The sequence below is a fragment of the Trichechus manatus genome, unplaced genomic scaffold, assembly GCF_000243295.1.
Source record: "Trichechus manatus latirostris isolate Lorelei unplaced genomic scaffold, TriManLat1.0 scaffold00042, whole genome shotgun sequence".
Classification (NCBI taxonomy): Eukaryota; Metazoa; Chordata; class Mammalia; order Sirenia; family Trichechidae; genus Trichechus; species Trichechus manatus.
Window position 1 is genome coordinate 15,746,409 of NW_004443978.1, and position 21,343 is coordinate 15,767,751.

At 39.0% G+C, this 21,343-nt stretch overlaps 1 protein-coding gene across 1 annotated transcript in view; it reads left to right on the plus strand.

Moving 5' to 3' along the window:
- SEL1L2 (SEL1L2 adaptor subunit of SYVN1 ubiquitin ligase) overlaps positions 1 to 21,343 on the plus strand; it is a 152,467-nt gene that overhangs the window by 45,388 nt on the left and 85,736 nt on the right. The window contains exon 4 of the mRNA XM_004376458.2: positions 11,934 to 12,036. Coding sequence (XP_004376515.1) covers positions 11,934 to 12,036 — 103 coding nt within the window. The remainder of the gene's footprint in view (positions 1 to 11,933; positions 12,037 to 21,343) is intronic.

The following is a 21,343-nucleotide window of genomic DNA, read 5'->3' on the forward strand; positions in this document are numbered from 1 at the left end:
ATTAGTCCTTTGGACTAATCTTTTCGTTGTATCCTGTTCTCTTCATTCTCACTTGCTCCCGAAGAGATGAGACCAGTGGAGTATCTTAGATGGCCGCTCAGAAACTCTTATACTTTAAAGGAAATCAAAATTAATATAGTGCCTTTTTTTCCTAGTCTACCAATCTAAAACCCTTCCAAATGAAAACATACCTGATTAGTTGATAGATTTCTCTGGATGCAAGAAGTTTCTAGGAAATATAAATAATGTCTCCATACATTCTATATGCAGGAGTCAGTTGGTGCTCAATTATAACATTTAAGAATCATTTTCATACTGGGAAAGCCAGCACAGCTTGTCCAAGGCAAGGTCATAGAAGCTCCATAGACTCATCCAAACTCCCTGAGGGACTGAATTGCTAGGCTGAGGGATGTTGGGACCATGGTCTTGGAAAACATCTAGCTCAATTGGCATAACATAGTTTATAAAGAAAATGTTCTACATTCTACTTTGGTGAGTAGTGTCTGGGGTCTTAAAAGCTTATGAGCGGCCATTTAAGATACTCCACTGGTCTCACCCCTTGGGAGCAAGGGAGAATGAAGAAAACCAAAGATACAAGGGAAAAATTAGTCCAAAGGTCTAATGGAACACAGCTACCACAGCCTCCACCAGACTGAGTCCAGCACAACTAAATGGTGCCCAGCTATCACCACTGACTGCTCTGACAGGGATCACAATAGAGGGCCCCAGACAGAGCTGGGGAAGAATGTAGAACAAAATTCTAACTCACAGAAAAAAGACCAGACTCATTGGCCTGACAGAGACTGGAGAAACCCCGAGAGTATGGCCCTGGATGCCCTTTTAGCTCAGTAATGAAGTCAATCCTGAGGTTCACCTTTCAGCCAAAGATTAGACAGGCCCATAAAACAAAACAAGACTAAAGCAGCGCACCAGCCCAGGGGCAAAGACAGAAGGCAGGAGGAGACAGGAAAGCTGGTGATTGGGAATCCAAGGTTGAGAAGGGAGAGTGTTGACATATTGTGGGGTTGGCAACCAATGTCGCAGAACAGTATGTATACTAATTGTTTAATGAGAAGCTAGTTTATTCTGTAAACCTTCATCTAAAGTACAATTATAAAAAAAGGAAGAAAAAAGAATCATTTTCAACATTTGATTTAAGTCTGATGCTGAAAGCTTTCTAACATATATAAATTTCCATTTTATTAACTTATCACTTAAGAGAGGAAAACTTCTTTGGCAAAGAAAATTTGAGAATGTCAGTCAAATTTTAATGGCATTGTAAAAAATGTTATAGACATATCTTAAATTTATTTTTAACTTAAATAATATACATTGAAATGTTCATTTGATTTTTTTTTTCATTGAGACATGACCTGCCTTTTATTAAGCATAAATCTACTGATAGGCAATTCTAGTATGAACCACATCCATACTGCACCATTTATGATTTACCATCTAGGTGTTTAATGGAATGAGACATTAAAAATATTTATGGAACAGTCTGCATGCAGAAGTCTTCATATATTTGCAGACTTTCCCCCCAGTCTTTGATAGATACCTCACAAACAATTAAATTGGATATTTTTAGTGGCCCTCCTAGTTTTTCCAAAGTATTTCAATTACTTTACCTAGAAATGTTCACATCTTTTTTTGTACCTGTATTTTAGCAGTTTACATATTGTTTAATTAAATTCTGCAATTGTAATAACAGTGTAACTGGTTTGGGAACAAGCACCACTGACTTTTGGTAAAGGTACAAGGGGTGGGAACAGAAGTGTTCGGGTGTACTAGAGTATCCCACTAATTGCAAGCATTTGGTGTGCTGTGGACATTAGTAAGTAGGCTGGCTAGAGGAAATAACAAGCACTGATTAATTTGGCAAATTAGGCCAGTAGAGGTTGTTTAAGAGATTCTGCTGTTTCAAAGAATAAATAATGTCACCCTTCAAATGAGATTCCTTTCCCTTCCATGGAAGTGATTATATTATTCCTAATAATGATGATAATGATAATAAATAATATGTTAACTTTAATTGAGCATTTTCTATATTGTTCTAAGTGCTTTACACAATTTAAGAGAGGTTACTATCTTAGAGTGACTACAGTTTATAGATGTGAAACTGAAGCACAGAGAAATAAAGTAATTGGCATAGGACCATAAAACTACTGTTAAGTAGGGAAACTGAGATTTGAACTTAGATGGTCTGGTGCCAAAGACCTAGCTTTAGCGACCTTGACATATGCCTCTTATGAAAGTACATAGGCTGTCAGAAAAAAAAAGCGGGCTGACAGTATCAAGAAATTTTAATCCTATGCTTCCCAAAACAGGTTTGGGCAAATAATTAACCATATAATAGAATAAACATCCTGCAACTTCCTGGGCACCAAATTTACTTAAAGGTTATAAGGGAAAATAAGTAACAGTAAGTAATTGAAAACATTTTCATTTTAGAGCTAACAGCTAAAATAGATTTCAAAATTGACATTTTGAATTATCAAACCTAAGACTTTAAAGAAATGTCTTGCTATCCTCCAGACCTCCAAGGAGTGTACATGCATTCATTGCTGCCTGTTAAAAGTACTTCCAAGAACGTTTGAGAAGTCCTGTCTTATAATAACCATAACGTTCACTCATCAAGATTTGCATAAATTAGCAAATGTGTCTTTCTGACAAGAAGTAAATATAGAAAAGCAATCACTGCTAATAAGAGCAATAGATGGAATTTGAGAACCAAGGGATTCCAGAGGAGGGACAAATTCGTTTTGAGGCTGTAAGGGCTCTTATTGATCTAGTCTCTACGTGTTTTCTTGTTTGTTTTTTAATGAGAGTCTTGCTTTTTTTTATACTTAATACTTTAAAGGTATTTTTTCACCTTTATTCTCCCCTCCCCCCCGCCAAAGACTAGTTCATTGCTCAGTTGAAGAATTGACTTTAGATATGACATGGAAATGCTGACATGCTTAGTTACCTGAGTATGAGTTAGCGACCTGGTAGAAAACAAATGGCACATGTAAATTGGGTCATTTGAGAAAATTTAATAAAGGCGCTATTTCTGAAGGTGTGGACAGGATGTAATGAAATTACAAAGTACCCTCCAGACTAGTAACAGCAATGGCATTACCACCCCTAGGCCTGAAGGGTCAACAGTGGCTACTGGAATGCAGAGAAGGAAAACAAGAGATTCATGGAGAGGGCCAGCTACCAGGAGCTGTGACGTTAGGTTGAGGAACAAAGCCAGCTACAGCAACTCAGATTAGCAAGTCAAGGCATAGATACCCATACCTCACTCTCTTCCTACCCTTCATTCCTCCTACTGGTGCCTCCCGAACAAACCTAACTAGAAGCTGGAGGGGAAGGTAGTCCACTGAGGCAGTCCATATGGTTTAGTGTCTAGGGCATGGAACAGGAAGGAGAAGGATGGAAAGTGGATCTGAGGTATCCAGAAGACATCCAGCACAGCTGGTGTTTAGACGAAGGAGAATAAATGCAATAAACTAAAAGGATGAAGGACATTTAGTGGCATGCATAATGACAGTAGGGTAAATGATAGTGAATATCAAGAGGAAGAAACAGAAAAACTAAAAAGCTGGAACAGAAGCATAGTTATTAAAAGTAAAATTATAGAATCTTAGAGTAAAAGAGGTCATCTAGCCAATACACTTCATCGGATATTCCTGGCAGATGATACCACCTTCTACTTAAATACCTGTGATTAAGCTCAGTACATCATGCAAGGCAGCTTGTGACATTATTTAATACTTCTCTTTCTTATAATGTTCTTAACTTACATTAAACCAAAATCACCTCCCAACAGTGATCCTAGTGTTAAGTTATGGCAGCTGGAGCTGAACATAGCAATCATGGTATGGATTGTCCCGCGCAGAGTACAGTGAAACTGTTGCTGTACCTCACTGAACATTGTGGCTCCGGCATATTGTGTCTAAGATCATGGTAGTTGTTTTCTGGCACCACCTCTCAGTGATGATGCATAGTGGACTTACAGCCAGTTGAAACCTTTTCTCGCCTGAAAGTACTAAGCCGGTTGTTATGAGTTTAATTGCGTCCCCATTCCAATCACCAGTAATTATCAGTGCATCTTGATTGCGTGTTTGATCAATTTCAGACTGCAGAAGTTGGTAAAAATCTTCAATGTCCTCATTTTTGGCATTAGTGGTTGGTGTGTAATTTTGAATAATAGTCATATTAATACATATTCCGTGTAGGTGTATGGATATTACCCTATCACTAACAGCGGTGTACTTCAGGATATATTTTGAAATTTTTTTTGGACAGGAATGTAACACTGTTCCTCTGCAATTTGCTATTCCTGGCATAGTAGGTAAAATTATAAGTCATGTTAAAATATTAAAGGAATTTCCTTTAAACTACAGGAAAACATAAAGATGCCCTTACTGAATGCTTTAATCTAACATTATCCTGGAAGTACCAGACATAGCAATAAGTCAAGAAAATGAAATAAGTATTGGAAAGGAAGAAACAAAAGCTGTCAATATTCCTAGAAGATATGATGTCCATATAAAAAATCTAGGAAAATCTATTAAACCATGAAATTAACAAGGTTGCTTGGTATAAAAATCAATAGCATTACTACAGATGAGCTAAAAACAAATAGAAATGCAATTATTAAAAATGATACTCTTTAAAATAGCAATAAAAACCAGGAAAGAGTAGCAAGATGTTTAAGAAGAAAATGAAAAGTGTAGAACCTTATTGGGGAAATGAAAGTTTTATAACAAAGGTATCATTTCACACAGGTTGGCAAAACTAAAAGATCAGATAACACCATGAGTGATCCAGCATGTGAGGAAATGGTTACCCTTATATCTCACTGGTGAGAGTGTAAATTTGGTACAGTCTTTTTGAAGAGCAATTTGGTAATATCTAGTAAAGTTTAAAATGCATATACCCCACACCCAGCATGTATACTTTTAGAAGTATAACCTACAGAAACTCTCACACATGTGTATAAGAAAATGTGTGAAAGGATTTTTGTTGCAGAATTGGTTTTGATAGTACAGAAGTGGAAACCCTAATGCCCATCAGTAGAGGAATAGATAAATAAACTGGTTTATTCATACAATGGATATTGATCAGACAGTTGGCACTGGTTAAAATGAATGAATGAAGTATACCTGTATCAGGATAGATAAATCTTAAAAGTGAAAAAGCAAAGTTGCAAAGGTATAGAAAATATGATGCCACTTAAATAAAATTTAGAAATAATAGTAATGAATATATAAAAACAAAACCAGATCCACTGCCATCGAGTCAATTCCAACTATAGTGACCCTATAGGACAGAGTAGAACTGCCTCGTAGGGTTTCCAAGGCTATAATGTTTACGGAAGCAGACTACCACATCTTTTTCCCCACAGAGCGACTGGTGGGTTCAAACCACCAACCTTTTGGTTAGCAGCCAGGCACTTAACCACTGTGCCACCAGGGCTTCTCAATAGATATCTATAGAGATATGTCTTTATCTATCTATCTATCTATATGTATATATATGTAGTGAAAGGGCTATATACCAACTTCAGGATAATAGTTACGTCTTGGGAAGAAACAAAGGAAAAGGATGTTAGGAGGAGGCTTTAGGTGTGTCTAACATTCTGTTTTCCTTAGAGAGGTACCTACAAATAAAGCAAAATGTTGCCATCTGTTAAATTGTGTGTGCAAGGGAAGGTAATGGTGAAGTATATGATTATCATTAATTTTCTGGGTTTTTTTGTATGTTTGAAATATTTCATGGTTCATTTTTTAAAAGAAAAATATTGTACGTGGAAATTAGTATCACTTGCCACAAATAGAACCTACAGATAAATGTATATTAAAATATTTTTATTAATTATCAACTGTTAATTTTAAAGCTCATCTGTGTACCTCTTAAAGTTGTCTCATGCACCCTTTGGGAAACAGTAACCAGAGATGGTGCAAATTAGCAAGTGGAGCTAGGTGTCAGCCCAGCCACTTTCATCAGCCTCTTTTGCCCCCCCAGAGGATGGTGAGTGTAGCATGTCACAATCTTTCCCTTACCCCTCTGCTCCCCCCCATTACTGCAAGGCTCCCAATTGTTCAAGGCCTCTCACAGGCACCATCTTACATCACCATGTCCAAAACAACTGATATCCTCAGGTGTGCATGATGATGCTCTGAATCATCAAGACAAGGTTAAACTGTGCTTATTATCTTCCATGGGGGGAGGTAGAAGAATATATAATAGACTTTTTAAACATATTTCAATCAGAAAATGGTCAAAATAAAGAGATAAGATTCATCTAATGGGAGAAATGATCTATATGAAACACGTCTCAAAATTGTATGTAAAAATGAGGTATTTCTATAAACAAGTCAATGTTTAAAATACATATAATAAATTACAATAAATTTATTTTTAAAAACTTATTTATGGACATGTTTTTCAAAATTTCTATCAATTAATATTTAACTTTGTGTTTATCTAGCATGTGATTGTGCATGTTGTGTATCTCTGAAAGGCTGAATCTCATAGTGATATTAGCATAGACTCTGGTCTTCTAGTACCAGCAGTGTGACCTTGGGCAGGTTACTTACCCTCTCTGTTCCTACATCACTGCATCTGTAAAATGGAAATGATAGTAATCCCTTCTTCTTAGAGTCAGTGGTGCAATGATTAAAGCACTCAGTGGCTAACCAGAAGGTTGGTGGCTCAAACCTACCAGCAGCTCTGGGGGAGAAAAGACCTGACGATCTGCTCCCAAGAAGCTGGACTATATGCAGAAGAACACAGCATCAGGATTGGAGGAAGACTTATTAACAACCTGCAATATGCAGATGACACCATCTTGCTTGCTGAAAGTGAAGAGGACTAGAAGCATTTACTGATGAAGACTACAGCCTTCAGTATGGGTGTCACCTCAGCATAAAACCCATTGCCGTCGAGTGGATTTCAACTCAATAGTGACCCTATAGGACAAAGTAGAACTGTCCCATGGAATTTCCAAGGAGCAACTTTTTGGTTAGCAGCTGAGCTCTTAACCACTGGACCACCAGGACTCCCCTCAACATAAAGAAAACAAAAATCCTCACAACTAGAGCAATAAGCAACATCATGATAAACGGAGAAAATATTAAAGTTATCAAGGATTTAATTTTACTTGAATCCACAAACAGCGCCCATGGAAGCAACAGTCAAGAAATCAAATGACCTATTACATCGGGCAAATCTTCTGCAAAAGATCTCTTTAAAGTGTAAAAAGCAAAGATGTCACTTTAAGGACTAAGGTGCACCTGACCCAAGCCATGGTATTTTCAATTGCCTTATGTGCATGCGACAGCCGGACAATGAATAAGGAAGACCAAAGATGAATTGATGCCTTTAAATTATGGTGTTGGTGAAGAATATTGAATATACCATGGACTTCCAGAAGAATGAACAAATCTGTCTTGGAAGAAGTACAGCCAGAATGTTCCTTAGAAGTAAGGATGGCAGGACCTTGTCTCACTTCCTTTGGACATGTTATCTTTATTGTTGTTAGTGGTCGTCCAGTCAGTTCCGACTCATGGTGACCCTATCTACAACAGAATGAAACTCGTCCCAGTCCTGGCCATCCCTGTGTTATCAGAAGGGGCCAATCCCTGGGGAAGGACATCGTGCTTGGTAAAGTAGAGGGGCAGTGAAAAAGAGGAAGACACTCAATTAGATGGATTGACACAGTGGCTGCAACAATGGGCTCAAGCATGGCAACGATCGTCCAGGTGGCACAGGACTAGGCAACATTTTGTTCTGTTATACATAGGGTTGCTATGAGTCAGAAATGACTTGATGGCACCTGACAATAGTATACATATATAAAACAACCAAAAACCAAACCCGTTGTCGTCGAGCCGATTTTGACTCATAGTGACCCTATAGGATGGAGTAGAACTGCCCCATAGGATTTCCAAGGAGCAGCTGGTGGATTTCAACTGCCAACCACCAGGGCTCCAATATAATATATCATATATATTATATATGTAATACTGTTTTTATTTTTTGCTGGTTTTAGAAACCATTTAATATTTAGACAGTTAATTAAATCTTTGTCAATCAGATCCCTGCTATTTAATGTTTTTATTTAGTATATACTTGAAGAGATATACTAGAAAAAAGAAAAAAATCTTTTTTCTACTTATAATGCAATTTGTCTCTCATTTCCTAGCAATACCGCTGGAGGTATTTAATTTTGATAACAATGATCTAGGGACAGTGAATAATCTTGATCACTGTAAATATCTGTGCTTTTATTCAAGTGTATTTGAGTTAATTGACTCTTTACCTGACTAAACCCTTTGCTGAGTCATTCTTTGTTGGATGGAACGTTATTCCTAGTAATGGATCGTTATTCTCCTCCCTCCTTATCTGAGATTATATCTTCCTGGCACACATTAAGGGCAAATGTGAAGAGCTCTTCTGATGCATTATTCAGAAAATCAGAAGCTGAAGTTGGTTTATATTAAATACAATTGAAATTAGATGGGAAAGGATGCAGTGTCTATGTAGGCAAGATTTTCTGCAGGGGAAAGAATTTTCCATTTTTATCTCTTGCGTTTATAAGATAGCCACTAATCCATTGAGAGGCTGGGTTTGGGTGCATCCCCTCCCACTGGGGGAAGGGGCAGTTTGTCCATACAATTCTGACTGAGCATCCCAGTTAGATATGAGTAATGATAGTAAGAATGAGGAAGTCACAAAATGTCATAAACTCTATACAAATTATGAATAACACTCTGACAAACACTGAAATATAAATGCATTTGGTTGGAGCACTCGTGCCATTTTAAATAATGATCTGGCACATCTACTCTGCCTTTTTTTATTCCTGAGGCTTACCTCAACAATTTTCTCAGTTATGATAGATCACCCATTAGGGCGGAACAACAGGCGTCCACTGGTTGGCCATTCAGAGGACTCCAGACTCATGAAGGTCCTCTCCCTTAAATCCAGGATGGTCTCCTCAAACCATTTCCTGACTGTCCTTTCCCCAAATTTGCAAAATGTTAAATCACAAAAGGGAAATTAAAGCATTATCCAGATAACTTTGTCTGATAATTGAGCCCTCCTTAGAACCCCCGGTTGGTACAAACTGTTAATGCGCTCAATTTCTAACCCAAAGATTGGAGGTTCGAGTCCACACAGAGGTGCCTTGGAAAAAAGGCCTGGTGATCTACTTCCAAAAATCAGTCACGGAAAACCCTATGGAGCACGGTTCTACCTTAATACACATGGGGTAGCTATGAGTTGGAGTCGACTCAAAAACTGGTTTATAGTAAAGAAAATTTGTATTTCATTATTTTGGGAAGCCAAAAGAGAATTACAAATAAAAATAAAAGTCATCAGTAGAAATATGTAGCAGTAAATCATTTCTCATATGTATAGGCACACAGAGTTAACATTTCAAAATTTATTCTCATTCTTTGAAAGCATGTTAATGGAAGCAATTACTATTCCAGGCACAGACTAGTAGGTTTTTCCTGTTATTTTTTCCCCTTTAATCATGAGTATAGATAACATATAACTCAAAGCAGAAATTAGATGCTAAAAGTGTCTGGTGTTACTAAATTGATCGGATAACTTGAAGCATTCAAGATAATTGTAAATTAGCTTTTAAGTTAAATTTTTTTTCTTAATTTAAAAAAGAAAGTGGAAAACTCTGATAGTTTGTCAGGAAGAAGAAAAACAAAGTCCACTTAAAGTTCTTTGTGGTCTTATTAATGAGGTATCAGATCCCTCAGTGCCGTTCCTTGAAATGGCTTCAGGCATGGTTGCCTAATCAGAGGTTTCACTGAGTGGTGTAATGGACTTGGAGAGGCACTGTGATGTTATGGGAGGCAGATGTTGCTAAGGCTGACTCTCCAACCAGCCTTCCCCACGTGTAAACTGCAGGCTTTTGAAATGTTTTGAAGATTGTGAAGTGTTATATAAATGCTTGAAAAATATAATTATTATAGCAGGTAAAATTTCATTTCTTTATTTTCTTTAAATCCTGTAAAACTGACTCTGAACCCCCCCACCCCCACCCCCTAGCGAGGTAAATCATTGTCGGTGCTCAGTCTGTGTGTCTCCTCCAAGGTCTTGGAAAGTTTCTTGGGGAGAGCAAATTCAGGGAGATTCTCCCCTTCAATCCTAGATGCACTGTGGTCATCTCTGAGATGTCTGTTGCCCATGTCCTCATGTTCTCTTGGAATCTGATGGCTCCTTATGCTTAGACAAAGGAGTCAGGGCTGAGAGCTGGTGCCTAAGATCCTGCCTCTAGGGTACGCTAGACCTTTCTTCCTCTTCCTTCCTGTCTTTTGCTTGCAGAACCTGCAAGAAACTTGTAGAACCAGCTGAATTATATCCCCTTCCCAGGCTGGGAACATCTCTCTCCCTCCTACTCTCAGAGACTCTTTTTTACAAAAGATAGGAAGAGGCAACTTCTGCTTTCTAACCTACAGAAGCCCCTAAAGCTTGGGAATAACAGGAAGGTCAAAGTGCTCTTCTTGAAATACAGAGGTTACAAAAAAAATAGCTTGAGAAAAATTCAAACTATTATATAGCTCTTGTGTAGAATTTTTATCTTAGAAAATTAATAGAGAGATACTCAGGTTTAGTTTATTGCAAGGTAGTCTTGGTTAGGCACCCAAGTAAGATCTCATAGCATTCATTTACAACTGGAGAATCAGAATTAACAATTACAATTACAATACAATGTTAGTTCAATGGTTAGAATTCAAATCTTTAGACTTCAGTCTTTTACCTTTAACGAGAGGTTTTAGGAGGAAGGCTTAACCATGTCTCAAACTTGACAGAGGTCCTTTGTAGCTAGGGTCCAAGGTCAGCGGCAGTGGACAGAATCTCAGTTTCATCTCTGCCTTCTCTCAGTGAATGAGCAGAAATTTGGAGTTTATATGTGAATTTATCACCTTGGCTCCATACAACAAGGGCTAGTGTGACGTCAAAGACTAGCGTGTTATGTCTTTTCTGCAGGGTTAGAGAGTAGCTAAATGACACATTTTTTTCTTCAAGGTTAGAAATCAGGGAGGTAATTTAGATTTATGTTACGTTTTCTTGTATCACAGCATGCTGGGTCAAAGTGAACTCAGTTGTTTACGTTCTTTACATAGTTCACATGTGTCTATGTTTCTATGTCTAAGTTCAGAAATTTTCTAAATAACTTTTCTCATGACCTACAGGTTACTAATGACTTACAGTTAATGTTAGCCTTACAAAGGAAGATGTATTTCTAAGTTCATATTATGAGTGAATATTCATGTGAATATTTTGAAAGTGTAATAGTGTCTTATTCCTTATAGGATTTGAGATCATTATAGAAATATGCAGAACAAGACCTCATTATACCAACGCATTATTTTTAAATATGTTAAAACAAAAATCATATTAAGTCAATAATAGAAATTGATTGAAGTTTATTTAATATACGATTTGCAAATTGGGGTAACATTCTGATTAGGCGTCACAAATGTTCCAAAGATGAGAGAACTTCCAAAGATTCTTATACTCTGTCTTACGGACATTGCCGTGGAAACAGGATCAGAACAGTGTTTATATAATAGCAGTTTACCCTAAAACACAGCTTCTAGTCTGACCCTGGAATTTCTGTTTTTTCTAAACTGACTGCACATAGATAATTCTTTAAAGGAATACAGTGCCTAAGGCAAAACAGTCTTTACTAATTTATTTAGACCATTGTTTGACTCCAAGGCTACTTTTAGAAACCAGTTTCTTCAAGGCTCAAGATTCAAAAGAACATTTCCGGGCAATGGCCTGGGATGGGTCACCTCACCTCTGTGGACCCCAGAAATCTGGCTTCCACAAGAATTAATACTCTGTTTCTCAAATATAAAACATAAGAATAATGTTGCTCTTTTTATTTTCCCTTGTTTATCCACATATAGTAAAAAGTCAAGCAAAGAAAAATGTCACAGATGAAGGAGACCATCTGTTTAAGATGGGCATCAAGATTCTCCAGCAGTCTAAAAGCCAAAAACAAAAATCAGAGTAAGTCTTCATCCAGTTACCTTAGCCAAGCTACATTTCCAGGATGAGTAAAAAGGATAACTCAAAATTTAGTTTGTCATTAAAAGCTTATTGGAATAATATTTTCCCATAAGCTTTGTTTTTCAAAGGCTTGAATAGTGTTTAAAGAAGTCTACAAATTAGCCAGCTTAAACAAGCAGAAAAACTGCGTGTGAAATTGTGGTCCCTACGCATTAAGTGAATAATTAAGGTACTGATCTGAGAATTCAAGCAAAAACATTCTATTTTGGCTTTAATTTATTAGATATTTCAAATGAAATAAAATGTGTTTTACTTGAATTAGAGTAGTTGCTGTTTTAGAATGATTTTTTTCTGCCTAACTGAGCATTTGTACAGCTCTGTGTGGTTTTCAAAGCACTTTCATGTATGTGATTCCATTTTATCCCAGAACAGTCTTGTAAGGTTAATAGAGTTTCATTTTTCCCCTTCAAAAGTTGGGAATAGAGATTCAAAAACGTCAAAGTGAGATGACCATAGATACACAGCTGGTAGATGACCAAGCTGTGGCCACATGTTCTCACTTCACATCCAGTGTTTCTCTTTCCACTTGTCTACCTTGCCCCAAGAAGAGGCAGAAGTATCTTCTCTCCCCCGTTGAGAGGCGCATCTTGAGGTCACCCCTCAAGGTTCTAGTTAAAACCTTGGGATTGAATCCTAGCTCTACCATTTACTAGCTGTGTGATCCTGGGCAAGTTACTTAACCTCTCTGTGCCCTGAATAATAAAAATCAGCTCTTATAACAATGCCTAACACAGTAACCAAGATATGTTATTTTTATCTCTAGCCCTTCAATTGGCAAGTAGTAAGTGTAGGGGAGAAGAAAGCAATGGTGCCTTGCAGCAATAATAGCAACAATGGGTCCTGAACCCCCAACAAGGAGACATTCCTTGTGTTAGCACAGACTGGGCACACCAGCCCTCAGGGAAGCATCACAGGGCTGTGGTAGCCAGCCCTAGACAGAGCAACAGCATAGTCCATGAAACCTTCGAGAAAAGGATAAGAGTGCAGAGGATGAAAGGGCACTCAACTATGACCCTGGATACAACAACATCAACAACTTCCATTTATCAAGCATCTACTTTGTGCTAGATATTATTCTCAGCACTTTATGTGCGTAATATTATTCCTTGCTCACAATGATACCCTGAGACATAGGTGGTTATTTTTGTTAGGTGCCATCAAGTTGGTTCCAACTCATAGTGACCTTATGTACAACAGAACGAAACACTGCCCAGTTCTGCTCCATCCTCACGATTGTTGCTATGTGTAAGCCTATTGTTACAGCTACTGTATCAATTTATCTCATTGTGGGTCTTCCTCTTTTTCTCTAACCTTCTACTTTACTGAGCATGATGTCCTTCTCAAGGGACTGGTTCCTCCCAAGGCCAGGTTTAGACCTGCGAGAGCCTTAAGCACTGATGATCTGTGGTGCCCCCTCCCAGCTTACTTACGCATTCAAACAGGATCTGTGAGTCATATATATACATGTGTATATATATATATGTGTGTGTGTGTGTGTGTGTTTGTGGGTCTTAGCTATCCATGATGAAACTTGCTTTCAAATGCAACTATAATATTAGAGATTGAATGCAAAAGTGGCATATGCCATTTTAGCGGAATGAGATGAAATGGATTATAAAATTTTTAGTGGCTGTGAAATACTGAGATATTTACTATATACTACATTTTCTACAAAAAAAAATTCCACATATTCTACAATAAAGAAAATGAGTTAGTGAACTTAGTTGTTTCAACAGTCAGTATAAATTGCTTTAAATGGCTCATACTTCAATTTTAATGCTTGTTTCATAATAAATACTATAATTGTAAATGATCAGATGAAAAGATATCATAAAAGAACACTTAATGATTAGAAAACATTACTGTATTTAAGTTTAGATAGCTCTTTCATCTTTAACATGTTATAATTAAAACCATTTCTTTCTATTCTTTGCTCTTACAAATTCTTCGATGATTTCATCACAGTTAAGCTGCCAAACAATATCTACTTCCATATAAAATTAGAATAATGAATCGAGTCTTTCTTGAATCATTGTTATACACTGAGTCTCTTTAGGGGTGAAAATGAGCATTCTGTTGTGCAGTTTATGATCATTAAAGTAAGGAATACGTGTAAATGCTATACAGTTAAAAAGTAACATCATTGAATCCATTGCAATGGTCAGTTTATTGAGTTCCTTCACTTTTGTGTGTTATCTGGGACTGGAGTTCCTATTGGTTGTTTACCAGGATGTGCACAAGAACATATCCTTGTGTTCGTATCATGAAAAAGAGCATTGCTAGCCCTCCTGGCTGTAGTTGCTGGATCAGCAGACATGGATGTACAAGATATAGTTCTCTCAAAATGGATCAGAGGCTTGTTATCTATTAATATAATCTGTCCTTGCCCAGTAACCACTCATGTTGGCTCCAGTTACATATGGGGTTAATGTAGCAAGAGTTAGACTCAACAGCCCACTCCTGCCTCTTGTTTATTAGATAGGAATAGTATACTCCCCAGAACCCACCGAGGTAAAGAGTGTGAGTTACACGGGAGGAGACCATAGGAGACAGATGTCAATGAAGGTGTTGAAGTGGTAGGGGCCTCATAGCTTAAACAACCTTGCCTGTGGGTGCCTCTGGATCCTTCGTGAACTTTATTTCTGGCAAGCACATTCTCACGCATTGGAGTTGATAGCAATTTCATTTAGTGCCCTGCCAATTCCCTTCCACTGCAGTGCTCACTTTTCCTTCTGTCCTGTCTTCTTGGCATCTATGGGTCTTTGCTTTGGACAACTGGTGCCCCTGTTTTGTTGATGTCCTAAGCACATGCTTATCTTGCTTATCGGATAATCAATCCCTGGTCCCTCCTGATAACATGTCCAAATTACATGAAACTCTCACCACCCTCACTTCTAAAGAGCATACTGGCTGTACTTCTTCCAGGACAGATTGTTTGTACTTCTGGTAGCCCAAGGTATATTCAATATTTTTAGCCAACACCATAATTCAAAGCCATCAGTTCTTCTTCGGTCTTCCTTATTCATTGTCCAGCTGTCTCATGCCTATGAGATAATTGAAAATACCATGGCTTGGGTCGGATGCACCTTAGTCATCAAACTGACATTTTTGCTTTTTAACACTTTGAAGAGGTCTTTTGCAGCAGATTTGCCCAATGCAATATGTTGTTTGATTTCTTGACCGCTGCTTCCATGGGCATTGATTGTGGATCCAAGCAAAATTAAATCCTTGACAACTTCCATCTTTTTCTCTGTTTATCATGACATTGCTTATTGATCCAGTTGTGAGGATTTTTGTTTTCTTTATGTTGAGGTGTAATCCATACTGAAGGCTGTGGTCTTTGATCTTCATCAGTAAGTGCTTCAAGTCCTCTTTCAGCAAGCAAGGTTGTGTCATCTGCATAATGCAGGTTGTTAATAAGTCTTCTAATCCTGATGCCTCATTTTTCTTCATATAGTCCAGCTTCTCAGATTATTTGCTCAGCATACAGATTGAATAGGTATGGTGAAAGGATACAACCCTAACACACGACTTTCCTGAATTTAAAACACACAGTATCCCTCTGTTCTGTTTGAAAGACTGCCTTTTGATCTATGTCCAGGTTCACATGAGCACAATTAAGTGTTCTGGAATTCCCATTCTTCATAATGTTATCAATATTTTGTTGTGATCCACACAGCCGAATGCCTTTGCATAGTTAATAAAGCACAGGTAAACATCTTTCTGGTATTCTCTGTTATCAGCCAACATCCACCTGATGTCAGCAATGATATCCCTCATTCCACATCCTTTTCTGAATCCGGCTTGAATTTCTGACAGTTCCCTGTTGATGTACTGCTGCAACCATTTTTGAATTATCTTCAGCAAAATTTTACCTGCATGTGATATTAATGATATTGTTAGATAATTTCCACATTCTGTTGGATCACCTTTCTTTGGAGTGGGCACAAATATGGATCTCTTCCAGTCATTGCCCAGGTAGCTGTCTTCCAACTTTCTTGGCATAGACAAGTGAGTGCTTCCAGTGTTGCATCCGTTTGTTGAAACATCCCAGTTGGTATTCTGTCAATTCCTGGAAACTTGTTTTTTGCCAGTGCCTTCAGTGCAGCTTGGACTTCTTACTTGAATACCACCAGTTCTTGATCAAATGCTACCTCCTGAACTAGTTGAATGTTGACCAATTATTTTTGGTACAATGACTCTGTATTCTTTCCGTCTTCTTTTGATGCTTCCTGTGTTGTTCATATTTTGTCCATAGAATCCTTCAGTATTGTAATTCTAGGCTTGAATTTCTTCTTAAGTGCTTTTAGGTTGAGAAATGTCAAGCAGTTCTTCCCTTTTGGTTTTCTAGTTCCAGGTCTTTCCACATTTCATTATAATACTTTACTTTGTCTTCTCAAGCCGCCCTTTGAAATCTTCTGTTCAGCTCTTTTACATAATCATTTCTTCTGTTGGTTTTAGCTACTTTACATTCAAGTGCCTCTTCTGACATCCATTTTGGTCTTTTCTTTCTTTTTAATGACCTTTTGCTTTCTTCATGTATGATGTCATTGGTGTCATTCACACAACTCGTTCGGTCTTGGGTCATCAGTGTTCAATGCGTCACATCTATTCTTGAGATGGTCTCTAAATTCAGGTGGAATATACTTAAGGTTGTACTTTGGCTGTTGTAGACTTGTTTTCATTTTCTTCACCTTCAACGTGAACTTGCATTTGAACAGTTGGTGGCCTGTTCCGAAGCCAGCCCCTGGCCTTGTTCTGATTGACGATATTGAGCTTTTCCATTGTCTTTTTCCACAGAAGTAGTCGATTTGATTCCTGTGTATTCCGTCTGGTGAGGTCCATGTGTATAGTTGCCATTTATGTTATTGAAAAAAGGTATTTCCAATGAATAGTTCGTTGGTCTTGCAAAATTATATCGTGCGATCTCCATCATACTTTCTATCATCAAGGCCGTATTTTCCAACTACCAGTCCTTCTTCTTTGTTTCCAGTTTTCGCATTCCCATCGCCAGTAATTATCAATGTATCTTGGTTGCATGTTTGATCAATTTCAGACTGCAGAAGTTGGTAAAAATCTTCAATTTCTTCATGTTTGCCATTAGTGGTTGGTGCATACGTTTGAATAACAGTTGTATTAACTGGTCTTCCTTGTAGGCAGTTGTACTTCAGGACAGATCTTGAAATGTTCTTTTTGATGATGAATGTGATTCCATTCCTCTTCAATTTGTCATCCTGGCATAGTAGACCATATGATTGTCTGATTCAAAATGGCCAACACCAGTCTATTTCAGCTCACTAATGCTTAGGATCTCTATCTTCAAGCATTCCATTTCATTTTTGACAATTTTCCTAGAGTCATACTTTGTACATTCCTTGTTCTGATTATTAATGGATGTTTGCAGGTGTTTCTTCTCAGTTTGAGTCATGCCACATCAGCAAACGAAGGTCTTGAGAGCTTTACTCCATCTGTGTAATTAAGATTGACTACTTTGAGGAGGCAGCTCTTCTTTAGTCGTATTTTGAGTACATTCCAACCCGAGGGGCTCATCTTCCAACACTATATCAGGCAATGTTCCACTGTTTTCCATAAAGATTTCACCGCTCAATTGTTTTAGAAGTCCTTCTTCCTAGTCTGTCTTAGTCTGGAAGCTCTGCTGAAACCTGTCCACCTTGGGTGACCCTGCTGTTATTTGAAATACTGGTGGCATAGCTTCCAGCATCACAGCAACATGCAAGCCACCACAGTACAACAAACTGACAGATGAGTGGTGGGAGACATAGATCATTATCTTCAAATTGCAGAGGAGGAAATGAAGGGTCAAAAGATTCTTTACTTTTTCCAAGAAGAAGGAAATGAGTGAGCTAGTATTCAAATCCAGAACATTCTTATTCCATTAACTAGGGTATTTCCACTAAACTTTTGAGGGATGGGTTGAGGGACGAGTACCCAGAGAAATTCAAACCAACTTCCTCTCTCTAGGGGAAATGGAATTAGAAGCTGTTTGTAAGAGCTGGGCCTTGCACTGTGCATCCCTGGGGATCGTCATGATCAGGATGGAGTTAAATCAGACTCCAAAAATACAATTCAATCTGACAGGGAGGTTGGCTCACTAAGGCACTCACTGAGCAGATAAATAAGAATAGGTGTTCTCAACCCAGCCTCGCTAGATGAGAGAACAATGGAGGAAAAGGGGCTGGTCCCTGAGATTTCAGATTAGCTCTGCCTATAGCAGGGAAATCCAAGGAGACAGGCATACCCCATCAAGTCCAGGGAAATTCTGGATTCAGTCTGATGGATTAAGTTCATTCTTAGAAGGTCCAAGTAGCTATCTGCTTAAGGTATAAGACAGCCTTCCTCTTTGGCTTTAAAAAAAAAAGGGAGAAAACAGCCCTGGCAGCAGACCACCCAGCAGTACAGGAGCCCTTATGCCTACTTGGGTGTCATTCAATCCCAGGCTATTGTTGTCCAGCCTATCCTGCTACAGTCCTTGAAGATGACAGAACACTCGTTTTCACAGCAGCATGGATACATCAGAAGGTCCATACAGCTGAATCTCCTGATCCTTCTGAGTTGGTAGCAACAAATCTGCTCATAGCAAGAGATCCCAGGAGTTTGTGGGCAAGCAGGGCAAAGCCCGTTGAGTTATCAGGATGGCCCATTCTACCCTTAAGCCAGGCATACCTGTAGAGCCATAGCCAAGATTCTGGTCAGTGACAGAAAAATCAATGCATGCCCTACTAACCAAAGGGAAATCATTTCATTCCCATTCATTCCTCTGTTCTACCCCCTTCTTGCTTACCACTTCCCAGGGATAGGGTGTGTGATGGTTAAGATTGTTTGTCAGCTTGGCTGCATCATGACTCTTAGTGTTTATGTGTGACCACCCTTGTGATGGGATCTGCTGTGAGTAGCCAATCCGTTGAAAGGGAGTTTCCTTGGGCATGTGGCCTGCATCCAAGTAAAAGTGGACATTCTGGCTTTTGCCTGCTCTGGATTCTGCAGCTGCCTCCTGTTCGTCTGACCTCCAGTTCTTGGGACTTGAGCTAGGGGCTTATCTGCGGATCTTGGGATTCGTCGATCTTCACAGCCTGTGAACAAGAGCCCTGCTCGCTGACCTGCCGATCTTGGGTTTGCCAGCCCCTGTGGCTACGTGAATCAGGAGAAGCCTCTATCCTGATCCACGGACTTGGGATGTTCCAGCCGCTACAATCGCGTGAGCTATTTCCTTGATATAAACCTCTGTGTGTGTATACACACACACACACACACACACACACACACACACACATATATATATATATACATATATATACACACGCTTTACTGGTTTTGCTTCCCTAGAGAACCCAGCCTAAGACATTTGGTACCGAGAGTGGTACTAGAGAAACAAAATCGTAAGGATGAGTTTTCTAAATTCGTTCTCAAGTCTGGTTAGTCTTAAAGATGTTAATGCTTCCACCAGTAAAGAGGACACTGCTAATCCATGGTGTGAGGTGGCAATTCAAATACGCAAAATATCACCACCAATAGATCAGGTATTGGTGAAAGGCAAGACTCTGAGTGAACACATACGTGATATCTTTCTACACTTTTATCGTAATAAGAAGTGTAAGGAAGCTGGTTGGTTGGTTCTACCTTCACTAGACAAACTATGAAAGAAAGAGATGCCCTCAGGGCTTCAGAGTCAAAGCTCAAGTGCCACATAAACGACCTCAAAGTTTCCACTTGTGCTTTGAAAAAAAGCCTTATTTCTTGTAGTAACAGAGCTGATATTGCCGAAAACCAAACCCAGAGTCTTATTGTAAGAGTGGCTGAATTACAATGCCAGCTCAACTGCCAACCTCGAGAGGTGTCTGAAGTTAAAGTGAGGGCATTGATTGGGAAGAAAGAGGTCCTGAAACTTGGGATGGGGACATATGGGCAGATAATCAGGAAGCTGGATACAGTGAGCCCCTAAATTCTGTTGAATCACTCCAGCCAACAGAAACACTCCCATCTGAAGAGATTACTTCATGTTTGTCTGCTACACCACCCTGATCAGAAAAACTATCAGCCCCTCCACTCCCATCTAATGAGATTAGCCCTAGCCCAGCCGCCTCTGAAGAGCCCTTGTCTGAGTTATTGCCTGGGGCATTGCCTGAGGCAGACACTTTACAAGACAATGCTGAATGTTTTCAAAACAATTCCACACTACTGATTCTGGCTTCTAGACCTATAACTAGACTTAAGTCCCAGCGAGCCCCAAAAGGTGAAGTACAAAGTGTGGCCCAGGAGGAGGTACACTACACTCCAAAAGAACAGCTTGACTTTTCTGTTACGTACGAACAGAAACCTGAGGAATATGTGTGGGAATGGCTATTAAGGGTGTGGGATAATGGTGCAAGGAACATAAAGAAGGATCAGTATGAGTTTATTGACATGGGTCCACTAAGCACAGAGTCTTCATTCAATGTTTCAGCTCGAGAAGTTAGGAAAGGATCTAATAGTTTATTTGGTTGGGTTGTTGAAGCATGGATTACACGGTGGCCTACACTAAATCAAGTTGGAGTACCAGACCTGCCTTGGTATACTGTAGAAGAAGGTATCCAAAGGCTTAGGGAAATTGGCATGCTAGAGTGGATTTATCAAGTTAGACCCACAGACCCACACATGGAATGCCCAGAGGACACACCTTTTACCTCAACTGTGAGGAACAAATTTGTGAAGGGAGATCCAGCATCCTTGAAGACTGCTGTGATTGCTGTTTTATGTGAATCAGATTTGACAGTGGGAACAGCCCTAACTGAATTAAGATACTGAACTACAGTGGGGCTGATTGGACCCCATGGTAGTAAGGACCAAGTGGCGGCACTCAATCGAGAAAGACAAGGTGGGCGTGGTTACAGTAATGGACAGTGGAGTCAAAGCAATAATCAGAATAGTCTGACTCCTGTGGATTTATGGCGTTGGCTACTTAGCCATCGTGTGCCTAGGAGTGAAATAGATAGGAAATCTACTAAATATTTACTTGATCTGTGCAAACAGATGAATTCTAGGTTGGGTGAACAGCAGCCTAACTCAAATTGCCAGAATACAGTGTCATGGTCCCTCAATCCATTCCCAGACTTGAGCAAGTTTTAAGACCCACAACCCCTTGAATGAAGGAGAGGCCGGGTCACCTTGAGAAAGGACTCTAATACACTGCCAAAAATTTATACTGTTAATTTCTCTCCCAGCTTTCCCCAAATTTCCACAGCCTTTTATG